Source organism: Microchirus variegatus, assembly GCF_963457635.1.
Source record: "Microchirus variegatus genome assembly, chromosome: 7".
In the NCBI taxonomy this organism is placed as follows: Eukaryota; Metazoa; Chordata; class Actinopteri; order Pleuronectiformes; family Soleidae; genus Microchirus; species Microchirus variegatus.
The window spans coordinates 9319925-9340491 of record NC_139808.1 but is presented as its reverse complement, the minus strand read 5'-3'; the positions used below and the strand labels follow the sequence as shown (position 1 = coordinate 9340491).

The 20567-nt window shown below is 43.2% G+C and overlaps 2 protein-coding genes across 2 annotated transcripts in view; both read right to left on the bottom strand.

The window, feature by feature from the left end:
* Positions 1-1134: 1134 nt before the first annotated feature.
* On the bottom strand, positions 1135-3426 carry klhdc7a (kelch domain containing 7A; the record flags this gene model as incomplete). The annotated part of the gene is made up of 1 exon (XM_083892641.1): positions 1135-3426. One exon carries the CDS (start codon positions 3424-3426, stop codon positions 1135-1137), a length of 2292 nt encoding a protein of 763 aa, XP_083748767.1.
* Positions 3427-7133: 3707 nt separating this feature from the next.
* igsf21a (immunoglobin superfamily, member 21a) overlaps positions 7134-20567 on the bottom strand; it is a gene marked incomplete at both ends in the record, with an annotated part of 161976 nt that continues 148542 nt past the window's right edge. Inside the window, 4 exons of the mRNA XM_083892836.1 lie at positions 7134-7210; positions 10647-10685; positions 15201-15393; positions 17761-17861. Coding sequence (XP_083748962.1) covers positions 7134-7210; positions 10647-10685; positions 15201-15393; positions 17761-17861 — 410 coding nt within the window. The remainder of the gene's footprint in view (positions 7211-10646; positions 10686-15200; positions 15394-17760; positions 17862-20567) is intronic.

The window sequence follows — 20567 nt, the reverse complement described above, 5'->3', positions numbered from 1 at the left end:
GTTTAATTAGGAAAAATAAAAAGCGCTTATGTTTGATGGTCAGCCATCTGCGTCTGCCTCCCATCTCTCCCCCCCCCCCCCCCCCCCCCCGCCTGCATGCTGTCTTCCAGTGCAACTGATAGCCTCTACTTCACCCACTGTTAACAGGTCACTCGACTGTGCTGCTGACGCCTGCGCGTCACACGACACCTCTGTGCTGAGAGGGGAGCAAACCGCGTTTGCCTCCTGAGCCACATGGTGGTGCTGTAGCAGCACGTCGCTCTCTGTGAACCTGTCAGGGTGTAGCTCATGTCCTCAACTCAACAGTCAGTCTTATGCATTTTTCATAGATAATGCAAACACATTGAAAGTAATAATAATAATAATAATAAAAATATATACATTTGGCTAAATCCCAAAACTTACTAATGCTAGATTCAAATGCAAAGAAAAACAAATTCATATATTCCTTGTTTATACAAAACAACATAGACTCTGCACAGTCAAGGTTAAAACAAATATACTTTTCCATGCCAAAGAAGGTAGCAGAATTTTAAAAGTTGTTGTTGGAGTTTAACACATTAATATTGTGTAACACAGCAATTTACATCCTGTCATATTTAAAGAGCAACTGAAGATAATTACACTGTTCTCAGGCCAACGTGTAAGTTAGACAAACATCGCACAGTGATAGATTACGCCGTCGTTGCCCAATCTCTGTAATGTGTGAGAGTAGAATGAACTCATTTACTCTGAGATGCACTGTATTTATGAATTATCTCCGCAGCAGAGAGAGATATTAAGCATCTGGAATGATATAAAAACTAAAGTTCATGGCAGGGAAAAAAAAGTGACAAATCAAGGAAGCGAACAATTTGCATGGCAGCACACCCTGCGTAAATTTAAACAAACATCAGTTTTGACGACCATTAAGTGCCTCATGCTTTTCGTGTAGTGTCATTGGGCTAGATATAACAAACACAACAACATAATCTATTCCAATATAGATGCCTTGTAAAAATGTTAACTAAATAACAAATCAAAGAAATGAGAAAACGGTGGACATTTTACAACCCAGAAACGTGACGTAATGCACAATTCTTTATATACTCCATCATCACCTCATCTTATCATCAGTGGAAAACTGAATTCTTGTTAGACACTGGTCTGCCGAGGCTCCTTATCAGGGAGCGTGAGGACAAAGGGAATGAGAATGCCCTTCGCTGCAGAGAGGACGCTCAAATCCTCATTGGTAAAGGCTGGAGAGATCTCGTCGGCCTCGAACTTCATGGTGTACTGGCGGTTGACGCAATAAATTTTGCCATCCGTTGTGACGCATCGGAAGACGGGGCAGCGTTGGAGCCGCTTCGAACTGCACTCGTACCAAACCCGAGCCACCGTATGATAGCGATACACACTGACACCCAGCAGTGGGTTAACATCAAACCGGTACAGAAATCGCCCCACAGCAACCATATCTGCTGTTCTGTCTTTGCTGCCGACTAACAGACTTGGCCTCCAGGCGTTGGTTTTGGGGCTGTAGCGTAGCAGCATATATCTCAGAGTTCCCCCGGAAACGAAAAGCTCTCCATTGCACACCGTGACGTGATGTGCCACGGCAAATGTATCATTGGGCAGCGGAGCCACAAATGTCCATCTGTCCAGTCGCGGGTCATAGCGCTCGACTGAAGAAAGACACTCCCCTCCGATGGCGTAGATGTAGCCCTCCAGTGTTGCCAGTTTGCAGCGCGGTCTGGCCTCATTCATTGGACTGATCTCCTTCCAAATGGATGTCAAAGGATTGTAGCAAAACACACGCTTTGAGGGTGTAATTTCTCTGTCTGTACATTGGCAGCCCAGAGCCACAAATAAATAGTTATCCATTGTGCACATGGCACAGGCTTTCGAGATGACCTCCTGTGGGATAAGGCAGAGTGTTTGCCAGGAGTCTTTGTAGTCATCATAATAGTACACGGCACTAGATGTCCTTTTCTGCTCCGTGTCTGCTCCCTGCTGTCCTATGTCCCTGGTCCAGTCTTGAGGGTCCATATCTGCCACCATGACGAATCTCCTCCCTGCTGTTCTTTGTCTCCTGATTTGTTCCCGCTCACCAGCCATTAGTCGCCCATAAATGTTGGGGTCCCTGAGAACCTGAAGGTAGTTGTCCGACATGACCTGCAGGGCTGCTTGCTGCACCGAGGTGTGGCCATGTTTTTTGGCCAGGTACAGTGTCTCCAAGCAGTTACCAAGATCAAGCTTGCTCATCAAGCTTTCCAAATTGGTGCCATCAGGAGTTTTTACTGGAAGGTGTAAAAATGGAGCACCTGCTACAGTCTCTAGATCAACCCCGTTGCTCACATCAGGGCCTTTGCTGTCTGTAGAGGAACTGATCAGATGGTGAACAGAGAGTGGCTCATTGCTCGCTGAGGCCAGAGATTGAATTATTGGAGTTGAGGCTGTTGAAGTTATAAATGGGATGGGGAGCGCACACTGCTCTGCTGCAGACAGATAGCTCTCCTTGCGTAGGAGTGCTTGCCTTGCAGGGTGCCTCAGCTTGCAGCTTCCCAGTGAGGAGACATCCTCATCAGTGCCTTGTGATAAAACCAGATCACGCATAATGATGGGGCTCAAAGAGGAAGACGAGTCTGTCGGGCTGCTGACGCGGCTTCCAAACTCCACTGGCTGTGGCTCAGCGTTCCTCTCGTACTGACCACGCGCCGCGTGTGAATCAGAGACCGAATGAGAGGACGATTCAACATAGTAATCATATATCTTTCCACGCACAATCTCGTCCCCCGTTCCTTCCAGCACTACGTTGGCATCTTCCACTTTGATCTCTGCCTTTGAGAGGAAGCTGGAGTAGGCACCCTGGTGCTCCAAGTCCTGCCTTAACTCCCTGCCCACACCCATGATGCCCTCCAGCCTCTGCAAAAAGCACGGGGAGCGGCGCCCCGTTGTACTGATCATCCCAGTCTCTGTTGGATCAGGAAGGTTCAAAGCTGATCCGACTGAAACATTACTGGTAGCAGCCTCTGCCTGCTTCTGATGAGTGAGCATCTGTACTTCGGTGCTGACATCTTGATCATTATATGGCAGTCCCAATGCTTCACTCTTATCAGCTGGATGTGTTTCTGTTATTGTTTCTTCAGTCCCGTGAGAAGGCAGGTCATCAGCGGTAGAGTCTGCGTGCGATGACAGAGGATGTCGATGGCTTTCGTCTCCTACGTCACGCTGTGGTGGGTGTTGACACCGTAGTGCAGTGTTGCAGTTTTGGCAGGTTGCATTTTGAGGGTCTTTGTCGTCTTCGACGGCAGGCTGAACGTCCTTGCCCCTGGAGCTGTAGAACCTGTAGACCCACGACACCAGCACCACTGCAGCCACAGAGATGCTCAGCTTCAGCCCCAGCTGCATGTCGAACTGGACTCCCAAAAGCTCTGCGATGGGCATAGCTGCAGCGGAGATGGAGGCGATGATTGGTTGACTGATCCTATTGAATGTTATTTTCAATGCGTCTCAGTTGATGCTAGCATGCTGTCTGGTTTTCATCATAAGAGCTGCTGTGCTGCTGATCTGATGACTGCTCCTCTGTACTCGGAGCGTAAACTGATACCTGTTGAGGCACTATTTGCATCCGAGCTTAGTGGAGGCGGTACACTTGTCATGCACCACCTGTTCAAGTTTACAAGTCACACAAAGAATATGAAAATACCCAATGGATTAATATTTGTATATGTAATTTGCTGACTCACCCAAGCTTTTCCCAGACCAACTTTTCCCTTATCTCTGAAACTGAGAGCTTTTATGTAAAAATGTGTTACCTGACAGACGTGTGGAACTTTTGTTTTCACTTGTGTGTTTCCCTTTTGTCCATGTTGTTGCTGCTATGTATAAGGGTCTTCTTTTTCTGTTGTGATATGCCAGAAAAAAATGTAGTGACTTTTTCCATCCCTTATGTTTTATGCTGTAGCTTCCTTATTTATAGGATCCATGTGTGTCTGACTTGTTTGTTTTATGCACTTTCTGTCAGAAAAACTGCCTCTGAAAGAGTTTGTGGTCCGGCCCTGGCCTCTCTTACTGCACCAGTTTCATTAACACAAACAGGGGTGGTCCGGGTCATGCTTAATTAGTTTTGGAAGTCTGCAAAATGTCCATAAAAAACACATGATGATAGATCACACCCCTTAACTTGCTTAAACACACGGCTGCAGGAGGAAAACATCGTTTGAATAAGGGGTGGGGAGTGACGATAGATGACATTTATCAAATACTTTAAAAACAGGATACAACTGTTTGCACAGCCTCGCCGCAGATCAAAGGTCCTTTTCTACCAGTGCCGATGCTTCAATTACTGTCACTTAAAGGGAGCTGGAGATTGCTCTCGGACAGCTAAATGGCACTTGGTATTATAAACACACAGAGCTGTTAATAATAATAATAATAAAAAATAAACGGTCCAGAGAATGCACTACAGAGAAATGCAAACCTACGACACATCATTCCATCACCACTGCCAGGCTGTCATTTCGGTTTGCCGATAACACACTCGCACGATCCAGTGGTCAACAACAGAATAGTGTTTATTTTAGCAATACTCCGAGGAGCACTTTCAGGTGCATCATGCGGGAGAGGCATACTGAGGGTGTGTCAAGTGTCCTGGCTGACATGGGGACTGTTTAGTCATCTGGTAACCGAGCCTGCAGATGACATAATGGAAACTGGATTCTGCAAGCACGGTTGCACTCCTGAATAATTCACAGGTGGGCCGCAGAGGCAATGTCTTATCCTCACCTTTGCTCCGAGCTAAGGTGACCTATTCAAAATAGTGCCGAGAAAAAGAAACTCATAATTTTCCACCTGACACCATACTTTATTGTGTTGTGTTTGGGGCACTTTCACCTTTTTGTTGTGTCTTCCATTCATGATAGGTGTGTAAAATTCAATGGAACAATTGCAAGTGTTTCTTTCAATAAGAGTAAAGACTGCCAAGGAAGCATTGTAGTCAATTAGGCACAATAAATACTATTCAGTGGTTTGTTATCATAGACAAACGCGGTGTAATATGCACCCACGTATGTGCACACAGACACACTCCCAGTGTTATGGCGATTAAGATGTGACATGGTTTGTGCACTCTCAGATGCAGTCAGAAATGGACCTGTTTTTCCTCACTTGAATGCAAAGTGAGTAATAAAAGTGAAAAGGGAACAGAAGTGTCTCTCGAATCAAAATTAACATACCCGCTGAGTTGAAATGCTATACAGTTAGCAGATAAGGATTTGTGCCCCTTGCTTCCCTCACAATTCACAGCCTATATGAATATCTGTTAATAATATTTGTGCTCTGCCGCTCTCATCTCTGAAATGCAGGAATATGGATTGTACTTTGACAAGGTGATCCAATATCCCGACAGAATAGGCTTGTCCTTCTGTCTATTCTAAATCTCCGCTCTTACCTCCCACCTGACTTAAACCTTAATCCCTTAATATGTGTTGTGTCCTTCAAATATCTTAAACTGCAATCCTTGTCAAGTCCCCACCCAAAAATGCAGGATTACTTAGCGTTGAGCTTCTCCTCACTGTGTGTGAATGAGAACAAAGTGCAGAAGGTTAACAGCAACGCCAGAATCTCCCTTCACAGGCCACTGCACGGTCAATACCATCGGGAAAATATCCAAAACAAAGTGAGTTTTGGAACTTGACTGAAGTTAAGGAGGAATAAGTATAAGTCTGTTTCGTGACATTGGGAGACTGACTTTCACAAACAATTCCCTCAAAATATTAAACGGACAGATATGGATAGTATCAGAACACACATTGTAAATGTACATACTGGTACCACTAAATAATAGCCTGCTGGAAGGTGCAACAGTACAACTAAACATGTTGAACACAAAGTTTTAAGTAAAGTCAAGCCATGTGAGTTTTATCATCTCTCCATTTTAATACAGGTGAAATGAAACAAATGCAACAACCCTGTTTTACACACGCTGCCTCGGGTGGGCTCCTCCCCCGGAATGGTGGCTAAAATTATCCTATAGTACTGTAAATGTGTGGGTAAGAGTTATGTATTGTACACAATGTAGGTCACTCAAGATAGTATGTCACAAGTAAATAACTGGATTACAGGCCAGTGACAATGAGTTGCAGTGCTGTCAATTGCAACACACCGAAAGGAGAAAGAATCCTCAAACATCACATGCACCACAACCCCAAAAACAGCAGACATACAGTATGTCAGGTTATTATTATTATTTTTTTTTCCACTCTGGTCCTGGAAACCTGCCATACAGACATAAAGAGCCCAACTGAGAAACAAAAAGGCTGTTAATGCATCTGTCCTTTCAGCCAAGAATGATCACTGAAAAGTGTTGAATGACGTACAAACAAAGGTGAAGTAAAGGTGGAGTACTCCCAACTATCTCAGCAACCATTCCTCACCATATCCCATATAACTTCTTTAATTATTTTCAATATTTACACTGATGTACACAAAATACACTCAAAAAGGAGATTTTTTTTCTTTTTTTTTTTTCGATTCTCAATCCTCTTGTACATTCCGAACCATCAGGAAAAAGAAATACTTATATATATTGATTTAAAAAAAAAAAGAAAGTTTTCTTGGAGCATCAGTGTTTATCAGCATCTCACAAATCAGGTGCATCCTGGGACAAGTAACAGACGGGGGTGTGTGGGTGATATGGTGGCGCAGCCTAAGCCAGTTCCACTTTTCAAATTTCCAGTCAACATCAACGACAAAGTGACTCGTCAAAAATAATAATTCTTTTTTTTTTTGTCCTTTTCTGTTTCGAATCAACTGGTTTTATTGGTCAACAGGCAGACGTGGGACAAGAAACGCAAAAGGAGGAGTAACTGGGAGGGGGCTATATAGGAGGTGGTTATTGTAATGCTCTTCACGTTTGTTTGTTTTTTGATATCTTATCTTATATTGTGTTACAAAAAGAGTGGGCGCCATCCTGCGGTGGCGCTGGTTCCTGATCGACTGACGCATGAAGGGTCTGTTGATGACTGGAGAAGGCTTGCAGGATTGTGGAAAGTGTGTCTGTGTGTGCATGTGTGGGTATATGGATGTTGTGTAAGAAGGGAGCATGTGTTTGTATGTGTGTGTGTGTGTGTGTGCGTCTTGCATGAGCAGTTTCACGTCATCTCCACTGTCACTGTGAGGACAAGTGCCATCCACATTAGTCCGAGCACGTCCTTTTGGCAGGCTCCATCTACACACACGAGCAAAGAAACAGTGAATCAGACGGACACATTTTCTCAGCGGGGCCTATTCATCATATAAAGCAACATCATATTTCTAAAAAAAGAGCGTTGTAGTACATTAATCCCATTTTCACGCCTTGTAACCCTGTACAAATGCGATGAATGCAATTTGAATGTGAGGGAACCTTGTATTTGTCACGGGTAGTTTTATTGTAAACCACAATAAATTCCATTGACTGCATCTGGTGTTTTGGTCGACGTGCAGCAATCAAAATATGCTTTTACAACCTACCTACAAAACTAGTTGTTGTTCTATAACATATAATAGCAGTATAATAACATCTGTTATTTGTAAGCAGTGTATTAATTGCTGCAGTGTATGCTCTGTGGGGTTATTACAATAGCACATTTAATGATATACAGTGTACTGCTGCCACTTCACTCCCAGGAACAACACACAATAGTCCCCACATAACCTTTGGTACACTTAAGTAAAACACAAAGATATTCTTTCTTTCTCATTATTTGAAGAATCCTGAGATAAAAAATAAAATAAATAAAAAATGGTGCGATGCTTCCTTTTATCCATTTTTCTTATCGTTTGAACTTGTTGTTCTGAGGCCCACAGCAGGGACACTAGATTACAGACGAGAGATCAGCAGAGACGGCAGCTTTTTTTTATGCCGCAATTCCTTTTTCTGTTGCTCCGGTTATGGAAATGTTTACAGATAGGTCTGCATGTGTGGAGCTGCTGTAGTCGAGAGAGAAGCTCAGGCGGACTGGGTGTGCCTTTGCTGATGTAACCTAGAATTTGTCTAGATTGTGGCTGCACCAACAATCGTGATCTGAGCCTGACATTTAGGGTGTGTCTAGACTCAGTACATTCAATATTTGATCTGGCAGGAAATGCAGTCGAGTCAGACAGGATGAGATAATATAATTTTAGTATTAATACAAGTTGACTCATTAAAAAAAAAAAAAAAAAAAAAAAAGTAATGTGTTTCTATGAGTCAAATGTTTGTCAGAATTTCTTAATCTCCTGAAAGTCCAATTTGATATTTTGACATAACACATAGTAGATCTTCTCAGGAAGTACTCTTATTTCATTCTGTAATGGGTTCATCCAACCATAAGATCATCATCTGAGGTCTCCGTCAAGTTTACAATCATAGATGCTGTCACCCAGCCATCTGTATGCCTGTTTTTGGCTCAGATCTCTGTGTATCTCTGCCAACTTGATCTTTTTTTAGACAACTGGGATTGCTTTCTGTGGCAACGTGCTCCGTTTTAATAAAGGATGACTCTGTCTCAGGAGTGTTGGACCTAAAATGCCAGCTGAAACCATAACATTTTATTATTGTGTACGACTACATGACTCATTTGGCTCCGAGGACTGAGTTTGAATCAAGTTAGCGGGAATTGACAAAGCTATTATTTTACACTCCTGTCACATTGGTTTCCGTCTCAGACCTGACCTTTGTCCCGTGAAACGACTTTCCTTAGAATTATGGGAAATGATAGATGCGTATATGCCAAAAAAAACATTAAAATGCAGATTCATTTCGTGCACATATGGCTTTAGAATTATTGACTCGATGTAGTCAGTCCAGTGAGACAGAGTTAGATGTAACTAGTTTGACGTATGATTGCAAAAAACACGTCTCAACCAAGGCATTTGAAGCATTTTTTCGACAGAAAGATGACAACCTCATACTTTATGAAACTTCATCCAAAGCCGACAGCTACAATATTATTCGGTTCACAATTCTCAATTCTGCTGTCAGTTTATCTCGTCTCTTAAATCCAGCTCATTGCCATATGGTGCACCTTGACCATATGACTCCTCATGGGAAGTGTAGTTTTTCCTGCCGTGGCCCTGACTTAACTGACAGGTGTAGTCATTCACTGGACGTGAAGTCAGGTAATCAGCCATTAAGTAAATGGCTGATGTGTGTGCGGTGACCTGTTGGGGTTATGTCGCATACCAATTTGACTTGCATTGCAAGGCATGTCTGTGCGTCAATGCCGACCCGATTCTGTCCTCGCTGTGGCACACCTGCTCCTGCGTTTACCAGAGCATTTGCATGTTTAGTTTTGCATCCCAGTGGTACGACTGGAGGAGAGAAATGCCGAAAAAAAGGCAAAGGGCGGGCAAAGGGCAAGGAGGGATAGAAGACGGATGCAGAGGACTGTGGCAGAGGACAGGATATGTATCGGAATGCTTCCGAGAAAGGAAATAGGAAAAAAAACAAGGAACGGAAAATGAAAAACTTCAGTGTGTCAGACTACAGGACTGCACAAATCTGTTCTGACTGGGACACTTCAGCTTAATGACAGCTCCGCTTGCCATCTGCTGGGGAAGCTGTTCAAAGTGTACGCTGGGACAAACACATAGGCATCGCACGTATACACTTGGGACTCTATACCATCCAATTATAGCATTCAAATACATTTTCCAGTTCATCAACATCGGCTCACTGCAAAAAAAAAAAAACCATATTGAGGTACAGGTGTTTTATGGTATATAAGTCACAATTTACATTTAGTGCACAGTGCACACTGATCATTGCAAACACACTTGCATTATGTGTTTGTCCATGTCTTAACTCTGATTGATATTTCCATGTGGTCACATTCTAATTTTGGGCTTGGTGAGGTTCACTGTGTGTTCCAAAACAGTGATTTAGCCAGAATTGAGGCTTCTTCTTCTGCACTCTAGAATAAACTACACTGATCATAAAGCTCAAGTGTCGGATAGTCTGCATAAAAATCAAACACTGTGCGCTAGGCTGAAGCGGAAAAGTAGAAAATATAAATACTGTATGGGGAAGGGGGGTGGCGGGGGGGGGGGGCATCAGAGTAAACAACAAAGCCAGAAGTAAGGGAAGGAAAATAAATTGATGAGAATGGGAAGAGAGGTTTGACACAGAGACAGAAATAGGGTAGAGGAATTCAGAGAGGAAGAAAGGAAAAGCAGACTGAAGAAAGAGAGAAGGCTAGAGATGGAAAGGTTGTTGTCACAGCCCTGTGGCTTCTCCCTCATTTTTTTACATATGATAAACTTTGAAGCCACAAATGAGCCACCGCCGCACACGCGAAAAACACCAATGATCTCGCACTCAACCAAAAGTGATAGGCGCGTGTCGTCACTGGGAGAGGTTTGTGCTCTCTGGCTGCTTCTCATCATCATCATCTGTCACACAGACTATCTGGGGCAACGCATGAGAATGAGAAACATCCACCTGTCAATACTTTGAATGTTAAAACCAACAGAAGATCGGCGTCAGCATATTTTCCCTGACTGAACACTACTGCAGTGTCACACAAATGTTGTCATACTGATGATGTCATTGGAAATATGACAATCATGTGATACAGTGAGATGCATCATCATCATAATAATAATAATCACAGGCATCAAAGATAGTTGGATGAAATACTTACTGTTCTGGTTCTGTGTGTTTTTCATCATGCTTGGGTTTTCTGTAGGAGACACAATGATGAACAGTGAGTAACTCAAACAATGAAGCTGTTAATGAGAAAGCAATCTCTGAGCGAAGTGAGCCACTTAGCAAAGGCCAATATTTTGGGGGCTTCCCCCCCCTTCTCTCTCTCTCTCTCTCTCTCTCTCTCTCTCTCTCTCTCTCTAGAAATCTCTCTTTTCTGATGCTGTTCCTCAGCCGCGATGTTTCAGACTGAACTCTCACACCCAGAAGACAGAGTGTGTTGTGATTGGCCAGCCAGCGTAGAGCCTTCCCAACTGTCTTGTGATTGGCCAACACCCGGAAGTGACATAATCAGCACACCCGCTCTCAGAAGCGCAGCTCCCCCCTCTGGAACGGTGGATGCACTGCTGCTCATTAACAAAACATTGTTTAACAATGTTTAAAAATAGCTTCTTCACAACTCCCCGCCGCAGTCCCTTTTATGACTTTGACCCAGAGTCAGAAGACACTGTTGCTCGTGAAACACCTCCACAACGGACGTTATTCTTCTTCTGCGGTTCAATGTACGCAACCGGATGAGCCCGGACTAGTGCCCGGAGCAGGACGATGCTGTTCAGGAGAACCGCTGTTTGCGTAACCGGACCGGGTTTTTTCAGAGATCTCGCTGAGCCCGAGATTACAATAAAACACAGCGTTCTCAGCAATGGCTGAACTGTTTGTTTAGAACCTTCAGGGCTTCGTAAACAAGGTAATAACGCAGATACACACAAAAAAAAAACAGCGTTAATTGGAACTTCCGGTCTAGGTCCGCTTTAAACTAACCACTTTCTTGTTCACTCTTTGTCTATAAATGATGTGTATAGAAATTACAGAGAAAAGGGAGTCGATGAATGAAGGGAGTAAAAGAGTGCGAGAACGAGACCGTGAGGAAGAAGAACAGATCATTCCTGATAGAGGTTGTGGCTCTCAAGTGAAGATGAACTCCAACATTTGTGAAATTTGTACGTAAGTGGCACATCCCCAAGTGAGAAAGACCGAGCCTGTTAATGGAACAGAGAGCACTGCACCAAAACAGTCTGGGCACTTAAGTAACAGCAACACCAGGTACACGCAGTGGCAGCCAGACAGTGTGGGAACGGAGTTTGGAGAAATTGACCTCACCTTTATTAAGTTGTGCTGACGTCGACGCTGCACAAAACACTCTGACAATGTGTTTCCATCCCCGAAAGTTCTCGGGGGGGATAAAGTAATTGCAGGGGAAGAAGCGGGAGACTTAGCAACTGAATTAGCAACACTCCTAAATTCCACTTTGTGTGCTATATTTGGAAGGCAGACTTGACATATTAGAAAAAAAAGGAAGCTAGATATGCAGCACAACATGAAACTTTCCTGGTCTCTCTGGTCTCACAGCAACCATTACTATCGCAGCTCATCAGAGAACACAAGAGAAATTAGTGTGTGCCCTTTGCATTTGCACACACTGCCTGCATGCCCCTGGAAATATGTATTAGCATACAGTACATAATATCTGTGTGTGTGTGTGTGTGTGTGTGTGTGTGTGTGTGTGTGTGTGTGTGTGCCCAGCCCCTGAATGTTGACTCACTTCTCAGTAATCGCAGAGGGTATTATCACTGAGGGTGGCTAAAGACGTACATCATCAAGACATGAGCGCTGCTCATCATCAGTGTGTCTCTACCAAGCTGTCATTATACTCTTTTATTCCTGATGATGTATATTGAACACCTCGCCAAGCAGGCGCAGAGTCCACCGACGCTTTTTTTTTTTTTTGTCTCCTCTCAAGGCCGCGTGGGACGGCACCAAGGTCACTTATCACCATTTACTTCCCCTAAGCGTGAGTACAAGCAATCTACAAGAAGAGAAGCTGACAGATGGGCAACACCAGCCACAGAGACACCTGAGGGTGCATCAGGGTGTTAAATAGACATTAGTGCTCTTCTTTGCAAAATGCCTCCCAAGGTATCACATCCCTAAAGTGGCTCTTTCCCATTAAATTAAAATCGAATTAGACCCGCCCAGTAATTTGTACATTTGTGACATACATTATTAAATCTTGTTCACGAAAGTGTCTCAGGCAGAGGGATTAAGAAAAAGACTGATACAATATGCTAAGAGTTAATCAAGTCTGTAAATGGTATCTACGTAATTGAAGTTGAAAGGACACTCGAGGGCTGAAGTGTATACCACCTTATTTATAGATTCATACCACTGACCATACCATATTTACTCACACGAATTATGTACAGTATCTCACGTTTCTTTCACATTGTTTTACTTTTCTAAGGTTCACAGCCAAGTGTGAAGCGGTTGGTATGAAGATCTCCAAATTATAGAGGCCATGGTTCTCTGCCGGAAAAAGGGTGGATTTCCCACTCGGGGCCAGGGGAGAGAGGTCATGCCTCATGTGGAGTTTAAGTATCACGGGGTCTTGTTCATGAGTGAGGGAAGAATTGAACCAGAGATCAAAATGCAGATCTGGGCAGCATCTGCAGTGTTGCGGACGCTCAACCTGTTGTGGTGAAGAGGGAGCTAAGGTGGACGGTGAAGCTCTCGATTTACTGGTCGATCTACATTCCAACCCTCACTTATGATCGTGAGCTTTGGTTAATAACTGACAAGAACGAGATTGCGATTGGCGGGCAAAATGAGTTTCATCCGCAGGGTGATATAGGAGAGGAGCTCGGACATGCGGTAGGGGCTCAGTGTACAGTCTTAGAAATAAGGGTTCCAAATGTGTCCTTCTACAAGAGCGGAGGTTCTACCTGGAACCATTTGCTTCTGAAAAACCCTTTCCCGAATAAAGGGTTTTTCAAGGGTTCTAGGTTACACTAACATTTTGATCCAGAGAACCCTTTAAAACCCCTTTCCTGAATAAGGGGTTTTAAAAGAGTTCTTGGTGGAACCTTTATAAAAAGGTTCTACCTGGAGCCAAAAACGGTTCTCCTATGAGGACATGCCGAAGAACCTTATATGTCGAGAGGAGCCAGCTGAGGTGGTTCGGGCATCTGGTCAGGAGGCCTCCTAGACACCACCCTGGGGAGGTGTTTCAGGCATGAGGAGACCTCTGGGCCGACAAAGCCTTAATCCAGGGGTAGAAGCCTTTTTCTATCAAGGGCCATTTAAAATGTTCTATCATCCTTTGTGGACCATAATAAATCAATGCATATGTATATATAACACTACCCTACCCTAGATGGCATTAATCTGGCACTCAACAAATGTCAGTGTCAGTATCAGAATCTGGTCCTAACAGCAACACTGTGACAACAAAGCACCGACAGGACCTGGATACCAAAGTCTGCCAGAACGTGATCGGATGAAAGCTGCTTGATGGAAACCTAAACTTTGCCAAGTAACGTTAACCCTAACCCATAAAATAGCCAAGAAGCCTAAAGTTCCCTTTCCCTAGTAGATGACAGTCATCTGTGCAAGCATTTTAACCCTAGTTCTTCATTACAAAAGAGATGTAAGGCTTTGACTAACATTACATTTAAAAGCAGATGTGTAAAATGGACTAATAAAACATCACACTTATAGCATTTGTTCCCAAACTAGGGGTCAGGATGCCTCTGGGTCGCAGAACCCAATTTTAAAACAGTTAGAACAAACAGCCATAACTGTTAGAAAAAACAAAGAAATTGTCTAAAAAATTCTCTAGCCCTCTGATTTTCTTTGGCTACACATGAAGCCAAAGGTGATTAAGAATGATTGATCAATCACAGGACACACTGTGACATGTTTATTGTCTTTTGGGGAACACATGTTTCTGGTAATCAGTAAACAGCCTTAATTGATAACGATTTCTGAAGACGCTCAGAATGGCAGATCCTAGTTCTTTTTAAGATTGTCCAGGGTAAAACAGAGCCAGAGGAGCAGGACACGGATATTAATAAAGCCTGTGAGGCTTGAGCAGCCCAGCTCACACACATCAACACCATTAAATGCACAGTATCCAGGTTCCATTGAATTATGTGACCCTGCTTTGGCCACTGAACAGAGTGCTGTTCGAACAGTGTCAACCACAAAGGTCCCACAATTCCTCCACAGGCCTTTGATACCGCTGTTGACAGCTTGTTTTCAAGTGAGATCCGTTGTGAGAGAACAGCTATCCTCCCTGTAGCCGAAAGAAGAATAGCTGTCCTCACTATGCGCTGCCTTAAAAGGAATGTGTTGTTGAACCAATTAGGGATACGATCTCTTATTAATCACACCGTTAGCTGCATTAATGATTCATACCTAAAAGTAGTCGCCTACATCTCTGGAAAGTATTTTTCAAAGACATCGTAGATACATTAAATTAATTTGGTAGAATTGCATAACTTTCTGCGAGATTTTAACTGTGTAATTATACAAGTGTCCTCGTTGATTCTTGTGCAGCACAGTTGTACACTCGCAGAGAAAAAAACCCCAAAACGTTTCATATTTATAATCCTCTAAATAATTAATCAAACTTAAACGCAGTTTCACTTTAGCTGCGACTGTAATGGATACTCAAGTACGGGGCCAGGTCATGTTGGGAGGCAGGCGTACATACCGAAGACTATGAGGCGAGTGTGCGTATCTGTAGAGCCTAGAGGATTCTGGGCAGTGCAGCGATACATGGAGCCGTTGAGCTCAGCCGGCACTCTCTCCAGAATGAGCTCCCTCCCCTCTCGCTCTGCGCTGCCGTCGAGAAGACGGCCCCCTACCCGTGTCCAGGTGAAGAGGGGCTCGGGGAACACCTCGTTCTATCAAAAAAAAAAAAGAAAGTGGAAAGAGAGAGGGGGGGAGGGAGGGAGGGAGAAGAAAGCCGGGGTAAGAGAGCAGTGCACAGAGAAAAGTGTGTGAGTCTCAGCCAAGATATTAACAGCAAAGGATGCATAAATAATACAAGCACAATTTTCCCTCTAACGCAAAGACAAGTTAACAACATGCATTAATAATAAACACTTCACTTTACAACAGTTTCCCCCACTCACATTTTAAATTCTCCAGAGGACCCTGCCCCCCCCTCCCCCCATTTCTAATTTAAATACAGCCCTATAAAGCAGTATTTCATTTAAATCAATGGGTTGACATGTTCATAGATAATAAGAGGACACAATAAAAAGGGTGAACCCCTTGTATGATTCCATCTCTGAACCATTAGGTGTTGCTTCTTCTTCTTCACAATTGAAAACACACACTGCATCACAGTATATAGACACACACACTGTACAGTACACTTGGAACACACAACCTTGTACATTTCACCAGATAAGGGTTTCAGTGTTGGAGGGGTTTCCAGCACTCTGACCTTATGTCACAGGAAAGCCTCAGTGTCGTTCTGGACTTAAGCAGCTCTTAACAAGACAAGATGATTTATCTGTGCGTGAAAAGATTGAGGTCTGACCTCATTTTTTTGGTGACAAATACAACAACAAGTCAATAGTTGAGTGTCTCCTATGTGCAACAACTAACTTTATTGGAAAAGTTTGCTTCTTAATCCATTTTAAATGAATTCAGAGGCAAAAAAAAAAAACATCTGCTCGTGCAACTTGAGCCAGACTTGACAGCCAAATATAAACGACTGCAGTTTACCCTTCCTTTATGGTTTCTGAATGCTTTCACAAACAGGTTTCCTCCCCATTCATTTACACAGATTTTGAAATATTGATTGACTTAAAACCAAGTTCAAATGATATAATTCGCACACGGCAAAACAAACCAGGCACACTATTGTTTCGATCAACTGCTCTTAAAGTCTTTAAATGACCTATAATCCTGAAATGATTGGCATGTAATAATATTGAAGCCAATGTCAATTGTATAGCTTTGAAAAGATAAATGCAAAACAGTTCTCTAATCACTGAGTATATCATGAGAGAGGTTAAACAAATTAGTAGACTGAGACAGGCTCTTGGGAAAAGGTCACATCAAGATTAATAAAAAGACAAAACCACTGTTAGGATTTAAATGAGAACCCCCCCCCCCCCCTCGCACATGAACTCAAGGATCCTTGGAGTCCAAATTAAAAAGAAATCTGAGCACTCATCACTGCCATATTTAATGTCACACACAAAGCAACAAGAAAAGCAAAAAAAAAAAAAGGAAACCACACTGTAGAGTGATGTAATACATCCCTCAAACAGTAAGGCAGAGGGGAAAGTGGCGTTGTGGGAGTGACAAAATAATTGATCCTGACAACCAATCATATCTACTACTGAAAGCCTAAAGTGTAGGAGTGTTCTCTGTGTTGATGGCTGCACTGTAGTGCTGGGCACTGGTTCATACCCGAAAAACAGGTATTTATTTATTTATTTTTAATGATGTGAATTGTTTGTATACCCGCAAGACCGTGATATAAAAAAAAACAGAATGTTGTGCAGCAAAACTGTTTGACTAGGGAGCAAATTTACTGCTGCACCACACATGCTAAGGGCTTGGGTGAAGAAGTAACTCTGCTAGTAACAGTCCACCAACTTAGCAGAATACCAATAATGTATATACCCAATTATGAACAAAAAAACCATGATATACATGTTTGGTCATACTGCCCAGCACTACACTTTGTACCACATTCAAGCTTATTAGTAAAGGGGACAGCTAATACATAAATAAATAAATCAACACAACAATGATATTATATTGAAATTCTGCAGTGGAATGAAATAACACAAACAAAAACAAAAACAAATGGCAAATCTGCTATATGATAGAGACCGTTTGTGCTGTTGGTTGTCAGCATGTCCCCATGTCATGATTAGCCCTGTCCTTTTGTCACCTGACTGCAGCTCCAGCTGTTAAGCTTCACAGTGTCACTCCTGTCAAAGAGATCAGGACCATCCAGACAATTCACACTTTGTATTTTTTATTTTTTTTTGGCAGGGGACGATAGTAAAACAAAGACAAACTTTGTGTTATTACCTTCAGCCATTCATACAGTAGGTAAGTTGATTTCCTTGACTATATTTGTTTGTCAAGCGAGTACAAAAAAAAACTAAAAACAAGAAAGTTTTATCAAAACAAACTGCATTAAGCCCAAGAGAGTGGTTAAAATGCTTCACTTCACATTATTCCCTCCTTTCCTAGACTGATCGGCACCTTTGTATTCTCCTTAAACCCAATACACTTAACCCAGGTGATCCTACCTGGAATCCCTTTACAGCGATGCGCACCGTGTCCCCCACCTTTGCCCTAGTGGGGGACATCATGAGTTTAGGACCCTTAGGAGCCGCTGAAAAAGAGAGAAGAAGAAAAAAGGTAATTGTCAGAGCATGGGGTCCAAATCCTGCCGGACACCTGTTTTGTCACAGAGGGAGCGGGGCAAATACAATTTCCTGTGAATTAAGGTCACAGGTCAAGAGACGAGGGACTGGAAGATTTTTTCATCCAAAGGTCTGTGCTGGATTTATTCCTCCTCGGAGAGAAAAGGAACTAAATTGGGTCGGTAGTCATTATTAGAGGGAAAAATAGGAGTGGGGTGGAGAGTGCAGGCAGCGAGATAAGGGACACTTAGAGAGCTAATTCCCTTGTCTTGGTGTGGACAGCAGCCTCCAGATGGCTTTTATTTGGTCCCTTTAAAACAATGGGAGCGAGCAGCAGAGGGAGCATGCAGAGTCTAATATTGTCTGATTGCGAGGGGCTTGTGATTGCTCTGTGTATGTCGTGTTGAGATAAAATTGGTGATTTGCATAATGTCATAAAAAAGGTAAGGCATTTCATCATGTATAAACAGCCCAGGATACTACATTAGGCCCATATAAGCAGTGTCATGGGGTGAACCCACGCCTTGTGAGTAGGGAACACTTGGCTCCTGTGCAGTCAAGAGGCTCACAATTCAGCTTAATTACATCAAGGCCGGGTCTTCTGTGCTAGGTTAGCTGCTAGCACTACGTTGTTGCGCTACTTTCCTTTCCACCAGTATTTAATAATGGTATTAGCAGGAGCATGCGCAGCTAAGTGCCAGTTTGATCATATTTCATTCACTCAGTCACACAAAATTAATTTAGCTATGTTACAAGTTAGCAGTAATCACATACATGCATTAAGATAAACAGCTAATTTTAAAGTTATTTAAAGGTGCATTATGTAATAAATCTAAAGCAACTGGCCATAAAATCCTCCTAATATGTCACTGAGACTCAGGAATAATGTTCATATAACAAACTGAACTCACCACCAACAGCAGTGCAGCCAAAATAAAAAAAACTCTTTTGCAGACCATAAATCATGTTTTGGCATGTGGCGCCACCTACCGCCCTCTACCAATCATTGCAGTCAGTAGAGTCTCAGCTGCCGAGCAACCACGTGTTGCCAGTTAGGTCTGAGCTACAATGGCGGAGAAAACGAAACCTGAAAGACCTCGGTATTTTGAATTTGAGTGTAGTAACCGTTTTTGGCCACATTCTTACATATGGCGCCTTTAATGAAACGTGTGTAGTGTGTTACCGTGTTCTTTGGACAGCCACGTGTAGTCCCCTTCACACACAGGTCTAACTGTCAAACAGGAAGTGGGAGAATCCATAATCTTATGTAGATTGATGATACAGAATTGCCTGAAATATAACTGCTTTACATGCTGTACAGTTCCATTCTATTACTGAGCAGCACATGCAATGAGCTCTCAGGCTAAGTCCATCTTATCAATACTGTTTGTACAAGTCCAAAGCAGGAATCACTTAATTAATTCATAAATAAATCACACTGTGTGATTGTTTTCATTGATTAGGTAAACTAAGGCATTAATAAATAAAATGCCAAATGACCTCGATTTCTTTCTGGCAGCAAAGTGTCCACTGTCCAGCCACACGGGTGTCTACCACTCCATCCTCCACATGACAGTCACAGGGCTGCTGGTGCTAATCCCTGACATACGGTCAAAGACGGGGTACACTGTGGACAGGTTGCCAGTCCATCACAGTAGGGCCAACACATAGAGACAACAGACAGTCACTCTCAAACACACCTACAGACAGGTTTGCGTGTCCATTTAACTTCTGCATGCTTTTGGACTGTTGGAGGAAACTGGAGAACCCAGCAACAACCCACATACACACACACACACAGGTAGAACATGCAAACTCCATGCAGAAAGGCCCTTCATGTTGCATTGCCCATGAGCTACATATTGTATATGTATATGTTTTTGTGAAACAGAAGCAAGTGCAGGGTTTACCGACGAATAGGCAGCTTGCAATTTGGTATAAACAGATTTGACCTGGACATCTAAGTATAGTTAGACCAAGAAATTGCTGAAATGTATTTACCCTGGCAAACACAACCAAAGACATCATGTGAACAGCCTCCTGTCAACCATAGATGGCTCTTCACAGGCTCATGTTGGCACGTCAGTGTGAAGCATCTTCCCACCACCCACACACTAACGGAGTGGTATTTTTAAAGACCAGTGTCACGGTGTCACACGGTGCTCGCGAGGCATATGGCTCGGGAAGATGATGGCCGATTTCTGGGATTTGCTCCAACCTGACAGTTGGCGTCCCACGTCACCCACCTTTGATTAGAGCATCATGCGGCATCATCGACGCTTAGCACAGGCTCTCTTTGAAGGGTGAGGACCGTGGTTACACGAGGCCCAACTTCTTCAGTGTGCACGAATGGACACTTGCCATTCCAGAAGAAATCAGAGCAGAAACGTGACCTCTAGATAAACGACTGTGCGCCCTAAGCCAAGATATCAACAAGTCTGCACAGCTGCACGGCAGAGTTAAGCAGTTTGAAGGAAACCTGTCATATTAGCTGGGTGACTGGGTCTGTTGAACAAGAGCAGCTGGGCAGGCAGGAAAATAAATTAAAAAAAAGGCCTGAATGGCTGCTGGATTTCTTTGTGCTGAAGAATCGGTGCTATTATAATTCAGCAAACACAACAGACACAAGGTGAACCAAAACAGGGAGATGAGACACAGAACTGCAGTGGAATGAG